The sequence below is a fragment of the Plectrocnemia conspersa genome, unplaced genomic scaffold (genome assembly GCF_051122295.1).
Source record: "Plectrocnemia conspersa isolate PC_06_02 unplaced genomic scaffold, ASM5112229v1 ptg000013l, whole genome shotgun sequence".
Taxonomy (NCBI): domain Eukaryota; kingdom Metazoa; phylum Arthropoda; class Insecta; order Trichoptera; family Polycentropodidae; genus Plectrocnemia; species Plectrocnemia conspersa.
Genome location: NW_028277177.1, coordinates 12,498,670 through 12,514,853, shown reverse-complemented (window position 1 = coordinate 12,514,853; position 16,184 = coordinate 12,498,670). Strand labels below are relative to the sequence as shown.

Below are 16,184 nucleotides of genomic sequence, written 5' to 3'. Positions count from 1 at the left end.
GAGCCTTACTAAAGACATGTTGATATGTCGACCCAAACGGACGATCCTGGCTTTGGGATTTATGCTACTTCCGACCAGGATAAATAAAGATATTGTCTCTCCTTGATGGCGACGCAGATAGTTTGGCCTCAGCTCAATGGCCTACTTCTACGAATTATTGCATTTGACTGCAACATTAACGTCCACCAAACGAAGCCATCACGATAAAAGTCAACTAGCTACAGCTATTTCCACAGTTGGCTATTAACTCAAACGTCGTTTCATCATTACTCTGACGTGATTGCAGCTTGTAGCACACACTTTTGCAGAGCTATCAAAATTGATTCAGATATATCAACCAACGAAGGTCTGCTTAAGTGGATTTTCAGAGCTTTAATTCACCGCTCATCACTTCTAGTCAGCGTTGCAAAGCCTCAACATGCAGATCTTCAGTTGTGATAAAGCAAAACCAGCTCCCATAGTTTGAGATAAGAATGAACGTATTAAGTTGTACAAATTTCATGACGCCAGAGCTCTCTGCATGAGAGTTTTTTCTGCTTTATCAATCAAATTATCTATTAGCAATCCATCATGCTTTTAAATAAATTAATATACAGTAATTTAAATATATTAATGGTTAAATTGCAACTTAAGTGCGTTTAATGTCCAGCCTCTCGAGACGCTAGACTTTTATGAATTATACAAAGGCCCACGTAGTTTCAGATAATAACGGCAAAGGGAATATACAATATAAGGGCGTCCAGCTACGAACAAAAGAGAAAATCCGTATACATGACCCGGGGATTTATTCTAGCCGCGTCAAAAAGGGACGCTGCGTGTGTTTTCCCTTTCTTTGTTAAATAAACCGAGAGACATGCCGAAATATCGGCCAAACGAGCGACACGGGAGAGGGCTCAACAGGAGCCGAGGGAAAATATGATTTCAGCTTTGGCCCTTTGACGTCCCTGTGCAAAAATATTCGTTCGTTATAACGAGCGCGTTATCGTATCTTTTTATTGGATAATGCTTGCGAGTGCTTTAAAAATACTAGCGATGCGCGTTTACGTTTTTTTAAAGCAGCCGTAAGATGTTTTGGCTCTTTTGTAATCGTATATGATATGTAAATGATACATATCTCGTGTCATTGGCTTTTTTGCGGAACTTGTAGAATTCTTCTCAAATCAGAATTCACCTCTCGGTGGAATCATATCAAATTTCGCTGTGTTACTTTATATTTTAAAAACATATCAATGCTTTAGCACATCCTGTACATTAAAACATTTATAAAGTATTCTTTCACGTTCTCAGTTTGCACGTGAATATCATATTTATCAGAATTATTTTGTTTTTAACATATAACTTTACACTCATCGTATTTGTCCTACTAAAATTGATTAAAATTTGACACAATTATACCAATGCAGGCTGTTTTACTCAATTGAACGGATACATTTTATTTATAATCAAAATTGCCAGTAAACCTGCTTCTAAATATATTCATATACATTTCAAAATCAAAGTTTGCAAGTAAACTGCCATATCAATATGTGTAGCATTCATTATGTTAATATTATATTAGATCCATTATATTTGCATATACATTAAAATTTACCTATATATGAAAATAATAATATTTATATTAATAATTATAATTCAAAATTTTACCCTTCAATTAAATTTATCAAACATTTATTTAGACATACATACGTACTTATATAATATGTGCTTTAGATTGTTTTTCGAAAGCTTACAGACGCTTTACAAATGAATGTAAAAGCTTACTCACCCTTGTTTCAGCTCGCACTTCCAATTTCCGGATGGAAAAAGGAACGCTTCTCAATTTATATATCAATAAATAAATATTGTTCGTATAAAATAAATATGTTTCAATGTTTTTATTTTTATTTTGGTTTTTATTCATTTGTTATGTGATTATATAAAGCTCTCAATTATATTTTGAAATCTATACTAATATAATTTGTTATACAAATTGATTTAATTTTATTGATTACACACTTATATTTATATATTATATTACTTATAAATCTTTGAGAGATACCAAATATTGGCATGAGTGTCGCATAGGAAGGGAAACAAGTAAGTTGTTGTAGAGTGGCACACTCCACATCCGCGCACCTCGGAAATAACTGAATGCTCTCTCTTGTCGAAGGCTTTCAAGCTGATGAGCAGCTTTATCTTCCTTCTATAAACTATGTTCAATGCCTACATTAGTATTTCGAGATTTTAAGCAGAAACCAATATAACATACTCAATTAGAACTTATATAAATAGGTATAAATACCTGTCATTTTAAAAATAATTGCATTATCTTTTTTACAATTCAATACATTTAAAAATATTTTTTAATAAAATACGATAAGTTCTAGTAATAGTTTTCATTAAAGTCAAAAAAATGCTTAAATAAAACAAAGCCAAAATTTTATCAATATTTGATATAATATATTTTTTTTTAAATGTGCGAAAAATCGTTCTCCATACATACAGAAATATTATATATTATTTTAATATATTATAAAAAAAATAAGTACAAACATTAAACTTAAAATATATATGTAGTTTTTACTTAAATATATAAAGTTTTTATTTTGTAGCTAATTTTTTATCTTTATAAATTTATGTGTAGTGTCATATACTGCTTTTGCTACTTTCGCAAATCATTCTCGATCATACTTCAATATTAAGCTATTGGTGTAAAATTTTTTAGCTTTTTATTTTATTTCTCTTGCTCTGAATAATTGCCGTTCTTATGAAAAAGCGTCATATTTTTTTCTGATCCTAATGTGCCATTAGAACTTATTTCAGATTCAGATCCAGTCATTTCTTTGATCAAATGAGCTTATTTCATAAGTTACTAATAAAAATTTTATTCATAATTCATATTTTTACTAGCTTTAAAAGTGTCATACTCTCCCCAGAATTACATTAACGATTTGGCATTCTGTTCATCAATAGCCTGTCTGCCTAAATATCTGTAAGTCATACTTCTTAAATGTAAATATTACACATTGATCCATTGCTTTAATAATGGAGGTTATATTCAATAAAAGGAACATAATTTTTGTGTTAAGTGTCATATTCTGTCCAGAAACACGTTTACTATTTGTGTTCTGTTAATGTGGTCTATAAAATATTTATTAAAATCTGCAATATTGTTCTACCTATTGCATAAAGTGATGATGAAATCAGTGTTAAAAAATCGTTAGTTATTCATGCTCTTAGATTAGGTTTCCATATAACATGTAACAATATTTAATTAATATTCTAAAAAGTTCTTCGATTGCGCTTAAGCTTTTATATATTTTAAATGCTTTTATTTTACAATCTTTAATAGTATTTTAAGCCTATTTTTCTTGATCTTAATCTTGCTCTCTTCTGAGACATTTATAAAATATATTTTTTAAATATAAATCGCGTGAGTACGAATTTACGTCATTCGCTGTATTACATACATAAAAGTACATATGATTTTTATTACTAAGGCTGAAAGTGTTTGGTATTAACGAACATTTTATTTACTAACTAAACAATCCGTATGAGAAAAATACGTTAAAGTTGAAAACCATATTTTTAACAATTATTCAAATACAGATTTTTAAAGAGGGTTATAATATTTTAATTTGATAATTTGTAACTAACGGTAAGATGCACCATACAACAGAAACAACAACACATCAGTAAAAACTAGGGAAATATTGCGAATTTTTGATTGCCAAATTCATTTTGTCTGTAGGAAAATATATACATCGAAAGCAAAGACTCGAATTGCGAGCTATGTTCTCAACTAAGCCAACGAAAAAAAATTGCTACTCAAAATCTTGTTGGTTATGATTTTATGAATAATGCTCCTGCTCATCTTTCACACCTTGAAAACGACTTCATTAAGTTCTAGTTTCTTCCTCTCAACTACTCCATTAATCTAGTAATTTCGAACTTTGAAAAGCTTTACACCAAATCACTATTTCAGTGGTACTTCGAAGTGACGGATGTAACAAATCTGAATCGCTCTTTTATGATAAAATAAAAGCACTGCAGCAGTGTGTAAATTTCGGAAAGATTATTTTCCAAGTAATTTAAAATATATTTTTTTATTATCGAACAAAATAAAATTACATATATATACTATATACATATGCAAAATAAAGTTTTATAATTATTTAAAAAGTCCGTGAACCACGTGTTATACAACTTTTTTGTAACGAGCTACACGTCCGCAGATATGATCATTAAGAGGAACGGAAATATAATAAGACGAAGGATCCGAAAAAGAGATCAATCTTGGATGTTATCAAAGAAAGGCGATAACCGAGCCAACGCGTCTATCTTCATATACCTAGAAATATATCATATTTGTGAAGTCTAAAGCGAAAAGGCAAAAAGGATATTTCATCGCTCACAACTCGCAAATCAAAAGTCATGAGATCGAATTATTTCAGTCATATTGTACGAAAAGATTTCCTATAGCTTTGATGTAAGTACATATTTTTCCATATACACAAGAGCCTGTAACGCGATGTTAAATTTTACGGTAATATTAACTTTGAACGTTATCACAGGTGTGGAAAAAAATTTAAGCGAGCGAACGTAAAATAAGCCTTAAATTTTCGCATTTTTATGGAAAATGTACTAGTAATGTCTTGAAAGCAAGATTTATTTATGTGCTTTTAAATTTATACTATACCTTAACATATTTTTAAATGAATACAATAATGATATCGATTATTTAATATTAAAATATTTTACTATAAATCAGTAGATGGCAGCACTATGCCGGAAAACTAATTTCTTTAAAATATATATTTTTTAATTTCAACTATAGGTGTCGTTAACTGCGCGTATGTCAGTTATAGTTAACAAACTAAAATATGTTTAAAATGCATATATTTTTCAATTAGAGTCTGATTTTTATTGCTAGTTAAAAATAATTACAATATTTGCACAAAATGCTCCTACAATATAGAACCATATCTCATATTATATGATGTATAGAGAGGTTTATAATTCGTCATTTTTTGTGTCTCACTAAGTAATATAATAACCATTAAATTAAATTCAATTCAAAAACATTGTGTTAAGCAATAATAATAAAAAATATAATCAATCAAAGAGGTACACAGCTAACCGAAAATAAGTTTAGTAATACAGATGTTTTTCGTTAGTCGTATTTTTTGATATTAAAAACCATTTTTTTGAAACGCACCGTATGAACAAATTCTATGCGATGATAAAAACTTTTGTATCAAAATTAATCTCCAGATGGTAATGTAAAGTAGTTCTGGCAAAACAGTGACAGAACGATATATTAATTATATATATACAATGAATCTTTTTTTTCTTTCCTACATAATTGGTTTCTAAAAACTTAAACGAAAGTTGAATGTATAAAATTCAAGGTATTTATTTAAATTTATATTTAAAAATATATATTATAAAAATTAAAACCACATAAAAAAATTGTCGATAGCAATTAATAAATATTGTCAGTTTTGTACAAAATAGCGAATCTAATGTAGAAGTTTCTATCTAAACATATATAGAAAATATCTTTGTTTAATTAATATAAATATTTAATTTATATTTTTTATTACATAATAAATCGAATATTCTATTTTAACAAATTGGTCAAGTTGCCCTAAATTCTCGCAAATCAATTTTCAAAATATAATCAAATATTATACATTCTTCGGATACAGTATATATATAAATTATTGAATAAAATAATACTTATTTTAAATAGTATTGTTTATTCAGATATAATGCATTGTAATATTTACATAATCATATATATGTATATATACATAGTATATAATATATTATTATACCCTGGTTTCTAATGAGTTTCTAATTCCTATAAGATGCTGCTTCTTAGAAACATTTTATTTAATATGCTCAGTATAAAATATAATTAAATTTATTTTTTTCTTAAATGCATGTCTAATTTTTTTAATATATAATTTCTACGACAGTTTTCGTGGTATACTTTATTAGCATACTTTGTTTGGATTAAACTTTAAATATTTTGCGACAATGATTCAGTAACATTTCTTTATTTATACAATTATGATATTTTTAATGAGCTGAGCAGCTCATTATTATAGTATATATTGAACAATTGTATAAAAAATTGGTAAAGTACAGCTTGAAAAAATTATGGTGTTTGACGACACCGAATGATAATGTAAAAATGATGAAATTAATTATATATTATTTTTATTTTACATTTATTGTTATGCTTAATTACAATCTACTTATTAATCTTATTATTATGTAAATTAAAAATATTATGCTGTAATATATTGTAAATCTTCCGTTAAAAATATCACACAGTATTTAAGTAGCACTAGACTGAAATCAGATAATCATCCGTGAGTATACATTATTCTGTGATGATCGACGGGAATTATTATAATGTAATACTGTGGTCCATATAGGATTTGAACCCAGGTCTTTTTCCAGACTTACACCATTCTATCGTGGTAGTTGTTTTTACATTTTATAGAATGTATGTATATTTTATTTATTTAAATATTTAAATTTTTTATTTATTTTTATATTTTTTCTATATGATTATACCTTTTTTTATATATACTTGAATTTGTTTTAAATCTCTATTGTAGTAAATGTTATCACCTTAAATATGGATGGTGTAAAAGTCTATATTATTATTTCAACAGTGAAAACGTTTAAGAAAAATTTTGCATGCTTTGAAATAGGTACATGTTTTTTCTTATTTTGAGTAGTTTCGTTTTATGTAATGAAACATTCACACGTGCAAAATGTTGCTACAAGAATCTTAAAGAAAAGTATCCGTTAAAATACGTATCTCAGGTTGAAAGTTTTCTTTTACGCCGGTACTAAAAACTGTTTATTTTTTACAGAAACCCACTGGATGGCTTGGCATAAGATCTTGGTGCATCACGTGGTATACTTCGGGGCGCGAAGATTACGACGAAGATGCCGAAGAACCTTCAGACATGGGCTACGCCACGCCGGTCTCGATCGAAACACCCCTGCCTAGTTCGGTCTCGAGGTAAATGTACACATAAGCTGAAGTAAAATTAAACATTGCGGCTTTCTTATTATATCGTTCATATACGGTGTATACAGCAACCGGTGCAAATTACGATCGCCGCAACGCCAAGGCAACTTGCTTGCTATTCTTTACTAATTGCGAATCGCGTTCTTTGACGTGAAATTTTGATGTGGCAACACATGATGTAATGTAAAGTCGGTCCGTATGTTCGAGGTATATCTTTGATTTAATTTGATATTATTTAAACACAAATGCTTCTGACTAAATTAAGCAACGTGAAACTACTAGAATATTTGGAGTCTCATCTGGCAATTGCTGTTCCATGAAAGTGCTTATGAGTTTTTAAGGCAGTCATCAGAAACATGTGTTCGAATTTCATTTTTAGTGTGATTTTAAAAATAGGTCTTAAAAGAATAAAAATACATCATCAAACTTTCTTTCAGTTGAATATCTTAATGCAAGTCCATGCATTTATCTTAATTTGTTTTTGTACTGTGTTACGTTGATTGAAAATAAATTCAATAGTACGCCAATTGTAAAGATTGTTCCAAAAATCAATAAATCTACTGCACTAAACTTATTTAATTTTCAAGAGTTGAGCTTTCTGCTGTTCGCATAATTTTTTAATACTATAAATACAGCAGTTACAAATTTAAGTTTTCTTATATATGAAGATGATTTATTGATCTGTTGCGAACTTTTTCTCTCTACGGAGTGATTTAGATTATTTATGAAGATTAACTTCCGTCAACTTAGAAGGCATACTTTTAGTGTCAGTAAGTGCCATTTTTTTAATTTTCTCAATCCCGTTCGCCATCTGATTATTCAGTGAGGTCACAATGGTCTTAATTTAATTAAAAAAATATATAAAATATATTGAAAACATGTCTCTAAAATGTTGGGGACTGTATTGCGATCAATTGAGGAGCTCGAAGGCACTATGTGCCTTCTTTAAGCACCTAGTACGCAATTCCCTGTAGTATGCTTCTCTACTCTGGTTTCCAAATAACGCAAATTATCTAATATATAAGGTGCAAAAAATAATGCTGAAATATGATTCGCTTGAGTTGCATCGACAAGTATATTTGAATAAGCACTTTTTATTGTTTAAAGTACCGCATGCGAAAACAGGAATAAATGCACTCCGTACGTTCCCATCCGCTCCTTATCGCCGATCATAGACCTTTACCCACCGGCCCATTAGTGATCCGTAGCTTTAAATTTCGGTAGGCTTCACATTGCTCCATCTCCGTTATCGACCTAAGCCATCACGATTGACGACTACGGCCCAGTTCCTGGTCACAATTAGAGTTTATGGTCTCCCGGCATCACTGTCTATGTAGGAGACGGAAGATGGATTATAAGGAGAAATATGGAGTAAACGAGTTGAGTCGCGCTCCGCTTACTCGGGATCTCTTTAAGGATGATATATAATGCACAGCTGGCACCTTATGAAGTGTCTCTATGAAAAAAATATTTTTAAAGGCTAAAGAAAATGTGTAATTTCATAACATCTGTCGAGTGCTATTTATTGTTCTCATCCAGGTATTCGCAATTAGGGTTCTCAATTATTCGTAGTTTTCAGGTATTCCAATATTGAATCAAAAATGGATAAATTATTCAGATTTTATCGATATTAATTTATTTAAACAATTAGTGCAAAAATCAATTAATTGCCTTTAAAATTTTATTTATTTAAAAAATGATTATTGATTGATAATATTTATTTTAATTAATCATTAATTACTTTCATAATAGCTTAACTTTTTCAATTTACTGATCAATTGAGGGCGTCAAAAGTAAAATACTTTATTTATAATTACATATGTTTTGATTAGCGACATCATTTCAGCTTTTTAAAATCACCAGAATTAAGATCAGATCCGATTCAATTCCATCAGCAGGATTGATGGAACTTTTTATATTTACAATAAATAATAATTTTTGGAACGAATGTTATATACATAAAGATCGGATACGTATCAGCAATTTTTTTATGTGGATTTGCATGTAAATTAAATAGATAGAAATAAATTAACCGAATTATCGAATTGATTGAAAAAAAATCTGTCTTAAAACAAAAAATACAAAAACGCAACACGAACTTAATAAAAGTTTGCAACGCACATCTGTTTTTGATATAAGCGTTAAACGATATAAAAAGGTGGGTCTTTCCAAAATTTTGTTTTGGTTAACGAACGAATTCTACGAATTTCTGTCATAGTGGATACCGCTGATAAGTATTCTATTCACAAATGTTTTTCAAATGCGTAAAAACATTTTTTTTTATAATATGAATAATAAGTTTTAAGATCTCTGTATATCATGTAATATAAATATCTCTTTCATGTATAGTTTCTACCTGATCCAATTTTATAATATATTCTTAATTGCTACTGTTACTAAATATATAAATTAATTGATCGAATTGAATGAGCTACGGATTGACTCAATATATGTTTAATATAAAGTGTATTTCTTACGTAAAACTTTTCTTTTCTTTCCTCGTCTAGATGCACTTCGCTTAATGTGATTCGAGATCCTTACGCCAGTCGAGGAGGTCAGACGGCGGGGGTGAGCGAGGGTGGCACCTCCCCCTTGCGACCAGCCCCGGTACCACCCGCCTCGGCTCCCAGGGATTGCCGGAGCCTTCCAGCGACGCGTTCTCTATCCACAGACTCTGTATATACAATTGTGATTCGGTTGCCTCCGGACAATATGGCCGCGGTCGATCCAGAGAGAGCCCCGAGCATAAAAATGATACACGAAGACGTGCCGCCACCGCCGCCGCCTACCGCCAACAGGACGGTGCGCACTCCGCAACCCCCTCATAGGGGCGACAGCGAGTTTAATTTATCGTTAAATCCTTCAGGTGGCCACAACCACTTGAATAGAAGAGCTTCTCATATACCAGACATAAGAATACCTCTAAACGCCAAGATTATACCCAAGCAACTGGCCGGAAAGACTGCCATCTTGGCCTCACACACAAAACAACAAGTCAAGAAGAAGAAGAAATCACAGGAGAAGAAGCAAGAAACTAAAGCTGCCAAAACATTATCAGCTATCTTACTATCGTTCATCATCACGTGGACGCCGTACAACATTCTAGTGCTTCTCAAACCACTGACGGCCTGCACCGGTTGTATCCCTGAAGAGCTATGGGAATTCTTCTACGCGTTGTGCTATATCAATTCCACCATTAATCCAATGTGCTACGCCCTGTGTAACGCTTCGTTCAGAAGAACTTACGTTAGAATTTTAACATGTAAATGGCACAATAGAAACAGAGAGGCCATGACTAGAGGTGTCTATAATTGAAAATGTGCGCGCAAATCGCTAATCACACACGACCACTTATTTTTTATTTGGACCAGTGTATAATATTTGTATTAAAATTTTCGTGTTAATGTCTCAAAAGCTACTACACGTACCTAAAGTTCCCAGTGCTCAAATCTAAGAATAAATCTTTTATTTATATAATAAAAGGTAACCCTCAAATGTATGCATGTATAACCGTGTTTTAATTGTTTGTGTGAATTTATATATTGTATTAAAGTAATGTTTGTAAATATAGGTAATTTGAGAAGAATTTTTTTCTATGTGTCATTTTTATAGTACCGTATACAAATTCGTGAATTTTAAACTATCGATGTGTATAATGTACGTATTATAATAAAATTAATGTATTTATTATTTTTTTAGATACTGCTCATTGCTACGAGCATCTGGAAAGTAATATATTATTATATTATAAACCTCGACTGTGTAATTAAAATCGTATTTAAAAAAACATATGCACATCTTTGTCATGTGTAGTCATCCACGGTCCTTAAAGGATGTTCGATTCCTTAATTAATCGATGCACCAAAACTTGACATCGACATTATTTTCTTTTTTTGTTAACCTCTAAACTTTAACGAGATGAGGGTGTATCATTATTAATTTAACTTTCAAATAAATTTAACATTTATATACATTATAGATAATGTATATATTATTTTATACATTTTTATTGTGTATATAAAGTTAATATTATGACTGATTATTTAATAAATGAGTACACGTTAGGTGATAAATATATTTAATTTCAGTATTATTCAACGTGAAAATATCAATAACAACTTTAGTCAAATGTCATATTATATTAGGTTGATGCAAAAGTTATTACGTATTATTTTAAAATCTAATTTTACTACAACTAAATCAAATAATGTTTTTACTAAAACTATTATTATGTTTTCATTGAAAAATTAATCGAATGCTCTTCATTTTTTATTTAACATAGCATTAAGCAACCATTTTTTATTTATGAGTTTAGATATGGTATTTGTAAGAGCAGCGTTCATTTTTAATAATTGTTCATATTTTTTATTTTATTGCCCTTTAAATATACAATCTGGTTATCAATTGATAAAAAATGATAATATAATTTTTTAATCGATAATACTGGGCCTTAAGTTCATACATTAAAACTATAATAGTAATAATTACTTTATCTATGGTTTACAAGTTAATGAAAAAGCTCTAGATAGTGTTTTGGAAAGCACATGTCAAATCTGTATCGTACACATATTCTGTTTAACACGATAGGAAATTAATAAAGCGAATAAAAAAACATATATTATTGTAGTATATATATGGCTCAAAAAATAAAGTAGGAAAATAAAAATAAAGTGACCAATAGAACGCAATAGAATTTAAGTTTAAAAATAAATAGACGTTATGTTTTAATATTTTAGAATTAATATCATAAAAATACGGTAAGACTCGTGTATCAACCTTTTATATAATTTGTTATTGACATTTTTTGTTGTTAATTAACTCAAAATATCATCGAATAGCTTTTATATGTAAAAAATAACCTGTTTTGTATATTCATCTTTCATAAATTTTAATAGATTATTGTGACATATGATTTAATTTTAAAGTTACCAATATAAATGTACAATTAGTTTTTTTTGTAAAATGAATAGAAAATACAATGTGCAGATTTAATACATACATATATTATATATAAAGTAAATATAGTGATTTTTAAAATTTTATATTTTTAAACTCATAACAAGTGTGTGAAAAGAAACGAATTAAATGTGTTTAACATTAGTTAGGATCATTCTAATAAATTCTCATTCAATAGTACGAAATCATCAGTGTTTCGGTATAAAATTTATTCAATAAAATTATATAACAAGAAACTAAAAATATATATCTATTACATTCCATTTATAAAACACATATACAGTAAATTTTGGTGTAAAATGTGAAATCATTAGGTTAGAAACCATTTTGTAACCAACGTAGTTCTAGTTAGACATGATATATTATTATTATTATACATAAATGTGGAATTGATGTCTATGTAGATGAAAAAGTGTATACAACTTATGGTAAAGAATAATCGAGATTTTTTCATATGAATATATTATATTTTCACTAAATCTTTTCGCAGCATTGGTGTTCTATGCTTTTTAGTGAAGATCGACCCCAGCAATAAATGTTTCTAAAAATGACGATTCAAACCCTTCCCCGTAGAGTTATCAATGTTGCATGTTTTTCACAGAAAGATAAAAACCATTTAATAGGATTAGATGAATATTGACAATCTTGCATGAAAGATCGTAATTGATTTTTAATTGTGACGCAACGAAAAGTCATATTTTTTCGTAATATTGTTTTTGCATATGTATAATATTATATAATATCACAAATAATCATCTAGAAAATTGTATATAAACATACATATATAAATCTCGACGAAAATACACACAACAAACGTCCTATTTTATATTAATATAGTAAACGTTTTTCATACATTATGACAATAAATTAAATTCAAAGATCTTTTAGTTGCAAACGCATATCAAATGAGTTAATTTTTGATCGCTAGAATAGAACCAGTCATGAATTGCAAACATACGGAAATTTATTTGCCATTCCGTAATTTATTCCTAACTTCAACTATTATAAAATATCACAATTTCCTCACACAAAAATTCAACTGACCAAATTCGATATATTTTTATGCATCATAAAGAAAAAACCATACAAATCAATGACGCACAGTAGAATTTTAATAATATACACTTAAATGTTATTTTTTTTAATTGAAGATTTTGCATTCCAAGCCTCTAATCGTCATAATTAAAATAATAAAACGACATTATTAAAAAATACAAATAAATAATAAATAATAGTTGTCGCTTTGTCAACTTTAAGTGATATATACATATTTGTATGTATGGTGTGTATGTATGATCATATACACTACATACACATTGCGTTTGACGCATTTCACGAACGTGTACTAAATAAATTTGTATATCATGTTAATAATGGAAAAAGAATAAATGTTGTTTTGTACATAATATAAAATGTGAAGAATAAAACGTGTTTTTGTAATTATCCTAATGAGTGTTTTAGTACGTAAATGCTTTGTTTTTTTAAAATATATTTTAATATTTGTGTAAATCCTACGTCTTGATTCCATGCTCTTCAGTGTTGATCATGTTTTTTATTTGAGTCATATCTTTCGATGGCGATCTCAATAGATCTTCCTGCAAAATAAAGTATTGATTAACACATATTCATTCAATTTAACATTCCAGAATTACAGTTATCTAGAGGTAAGTATCGAACATTGATTTATTTTCTAATGAAATTGTGATAAAATCACAGACAAAGCTTAAGTAATGTTCTGTTAGCTTTGAATAATATAATAAATAATTAAAAAATAATACAGTTAATCAAATGATACGTAATTTAAAAAAAACTTTTCGAGATAAAGAAAAGTATTGCTAAATTAAAAATCAATACATTTAGTTGAAATAAAAGGATAACTTTGTAATAAAATATGCTAATAAAAATAATTTTTATATGTAACCAAATAATCACAAATTTATAGTGATTTTTACTTTAAACATCTTTAATTGTAATTTAATACCAAAAAATCACTATATTATCATAAATAAACTTTAGAAATAAACGATGACAACTTCAAAACCAGAGCTGATTTTATTTTATATATCAGGTTAGTATTACATACATATATTATATTAAATATATCTTACGATCAACTCGTCGTCTTCATTGTCGCCGTTTATCGTCCTTGAAAGCTGTCTAGTGGTCTTGTTAGCCGACGCTATTCTATTCTGCAGAATCTATAAACATTGAACACAATATAAGTAATGGCGAAACGACGTGACACAAAAGCCCGGACAGAGAGCAAATGGGGCTGTTCTTAAAAATTCAATTGAATAAATTCCACGTACTTCATTCTATCAAAATTTGTCTTTCTATAAATGTATCGATTATTAAATTATATTTTTTTAACATATTTATAACATTAACAAATTAACTGCTTAAATTAACAGTTTCGTGCATAATTATTTTTATAAAGAACTTAGTATGGAATGTTATTAGTATTAACTATTAAAATACTAGGCACTAAATTTTCTGTTAGGACCAAGTTGTAAATATTACGTATAAGACTGAAAAACAAGATCAACGGCCAATAGGCGCGCGGTCGGGATTGGCACTATTTTTTCTGACCGCTAAATAAATATTTTAACGACACATTTCTCTAATTTTAGAAATGGACCACAAACACACATGTTTCATCAATTGTTGAAATAGAAAAGATGGCATTTAGGTAAAATATCGAAATAAAATTTAATGGCAAGCGAAGAACATTCATAAAAAGGTAATTTAAATAAGTTGTTGTTTGAATACCGGTATAATTACAATGAAGACAATTACTAGAAAACGCTATAAGCAACTATATTTTACGTTTAAGGAATAAATTAAATAATTAGTCGTTACGAATAAATTAATAAATTAATACAGTCATTAAAGCATCAAACATTTTTTGCAGATTTTAAGTTATATTTGTACTTTATATACATATTTTTTATGTTTCAATGCTGCATTTATAGCATTATATTTTTTATATAAATCTTCAGGTAAATTTTATTTATGTCAATTTATGTAAATGCAAATTTTATGATCATGGCAAATCTTCTGTAAAAGCATTTCTTAAACACACATGATTTTGTAGGGGTTTACCTGCGTAATTAGTTGAAATGTCTAATGACCATTTTGAACAAATGAAAATAAATACCGTCTCGTATCAAAAGTTAAGAAAAAGACGCCAAGGAGTCACAGCACGAAAAAAATCAGCATATCATCCAGCGTCATTGCGTCAGATCACAGCTGACAATAATTTAACTCGACACTCCAGCGAAGAAGTCTGAGTGCTCAGTTGCTTTGATAATCAGTACTGAAAATTAAGTACAAGAAGAAGGAAGCAACTGAATGGAAGGCGAAAAAGAGCACAAAACCGTCAGGAATATTTTGTGAACCGTCCAAAGTTATTCCATAAATTTTAATAATATTATACACATGAAAAACCTATATGTAAATATTAGATTTATTTTAATAATTGAAATGTCTAAACTAAATAAAAATATATATTATATTGAATAGTTACAAAACGGTGCTTGCATTATCGAGCGGCGTTTACGGTCCATGTATTATGCGAGTGGCTGAAGATGGTGGAAAAACGCGAAAGAAAGGAGCTTTTGGCGTGTTTACGGCAATATTTCCGCACGGTGCCCAGGGGAGCCGTATAAAATTCACTACACACGTTTACTACTGTTAATATTTTATTATTACGCCGCCGCTGATTCCGAATATATTTCGGCTTCAATTAAAAATGTATACGCGCGCAAGGAGGCGCGGAATTGGACGAGATGAATATTTTAGCGTTCGTACCGTTTGTCTCCTCTTTTCGGCCGATTCGAGCTTTTCCTGGAGTTCCTGGAGTGACGGGGGTGAAGGCTCCATGGTATTAAGCCTCTGAAGCCGCTTCGGAGGACGCGGGGGATGCTTTTTGACTAAGCCCTCTGTGCTAATGTCTTCGTCGTCCATAATAGGTATCTCAAAAGCTAATGCTGAAAATTAATCAAAAGTGACAATTTGAATAAAGAAAACAATTTTTATTTGTTTTACTTTTATATAAGTAAAATTAAACTAAATAAGTTAGTTATACTAAAAAACTCATATATTTTAGTGGGGGAATAAAAAATAGGACACTTAAATAGATGTAGTAATAAGTACAAACTATATTACTCTTTTTAGACAAGGCACATTTTAA

The 16,184-nt window shown here is 29.2% G+C and overlaps 1 protein-coding gene across 1 annotated transcript in view; it reads left to right on the top strand.

Annotated features, from left to right (window-relative positions):
* The window catches only part of mAChR-A (muscarinic Acetylcholine Receptor, A-type), a 181,959-nt gene extending 171,470 nt beyond the window's left edge, over positions 1–10,489 (top strand). The window contains exons 4-5 of the mRNA XM_088201694.1: positions 6,876–7,027; positions 9,544–10,489. Of these exons, the coding sequence (XP_088057820.1) occupies positions 6,876–7,027; positions 9,544–10,351 (960 nt within the window). The 3' untranslated portion in view covers positions 10,352–10,489. The remainder of the gene's footprint in view (positions 1–6,875; positions 7,028–9,543) is intronic.
* Positions 10,490–16,184: the final 5,695 nt, after the last annotated feature.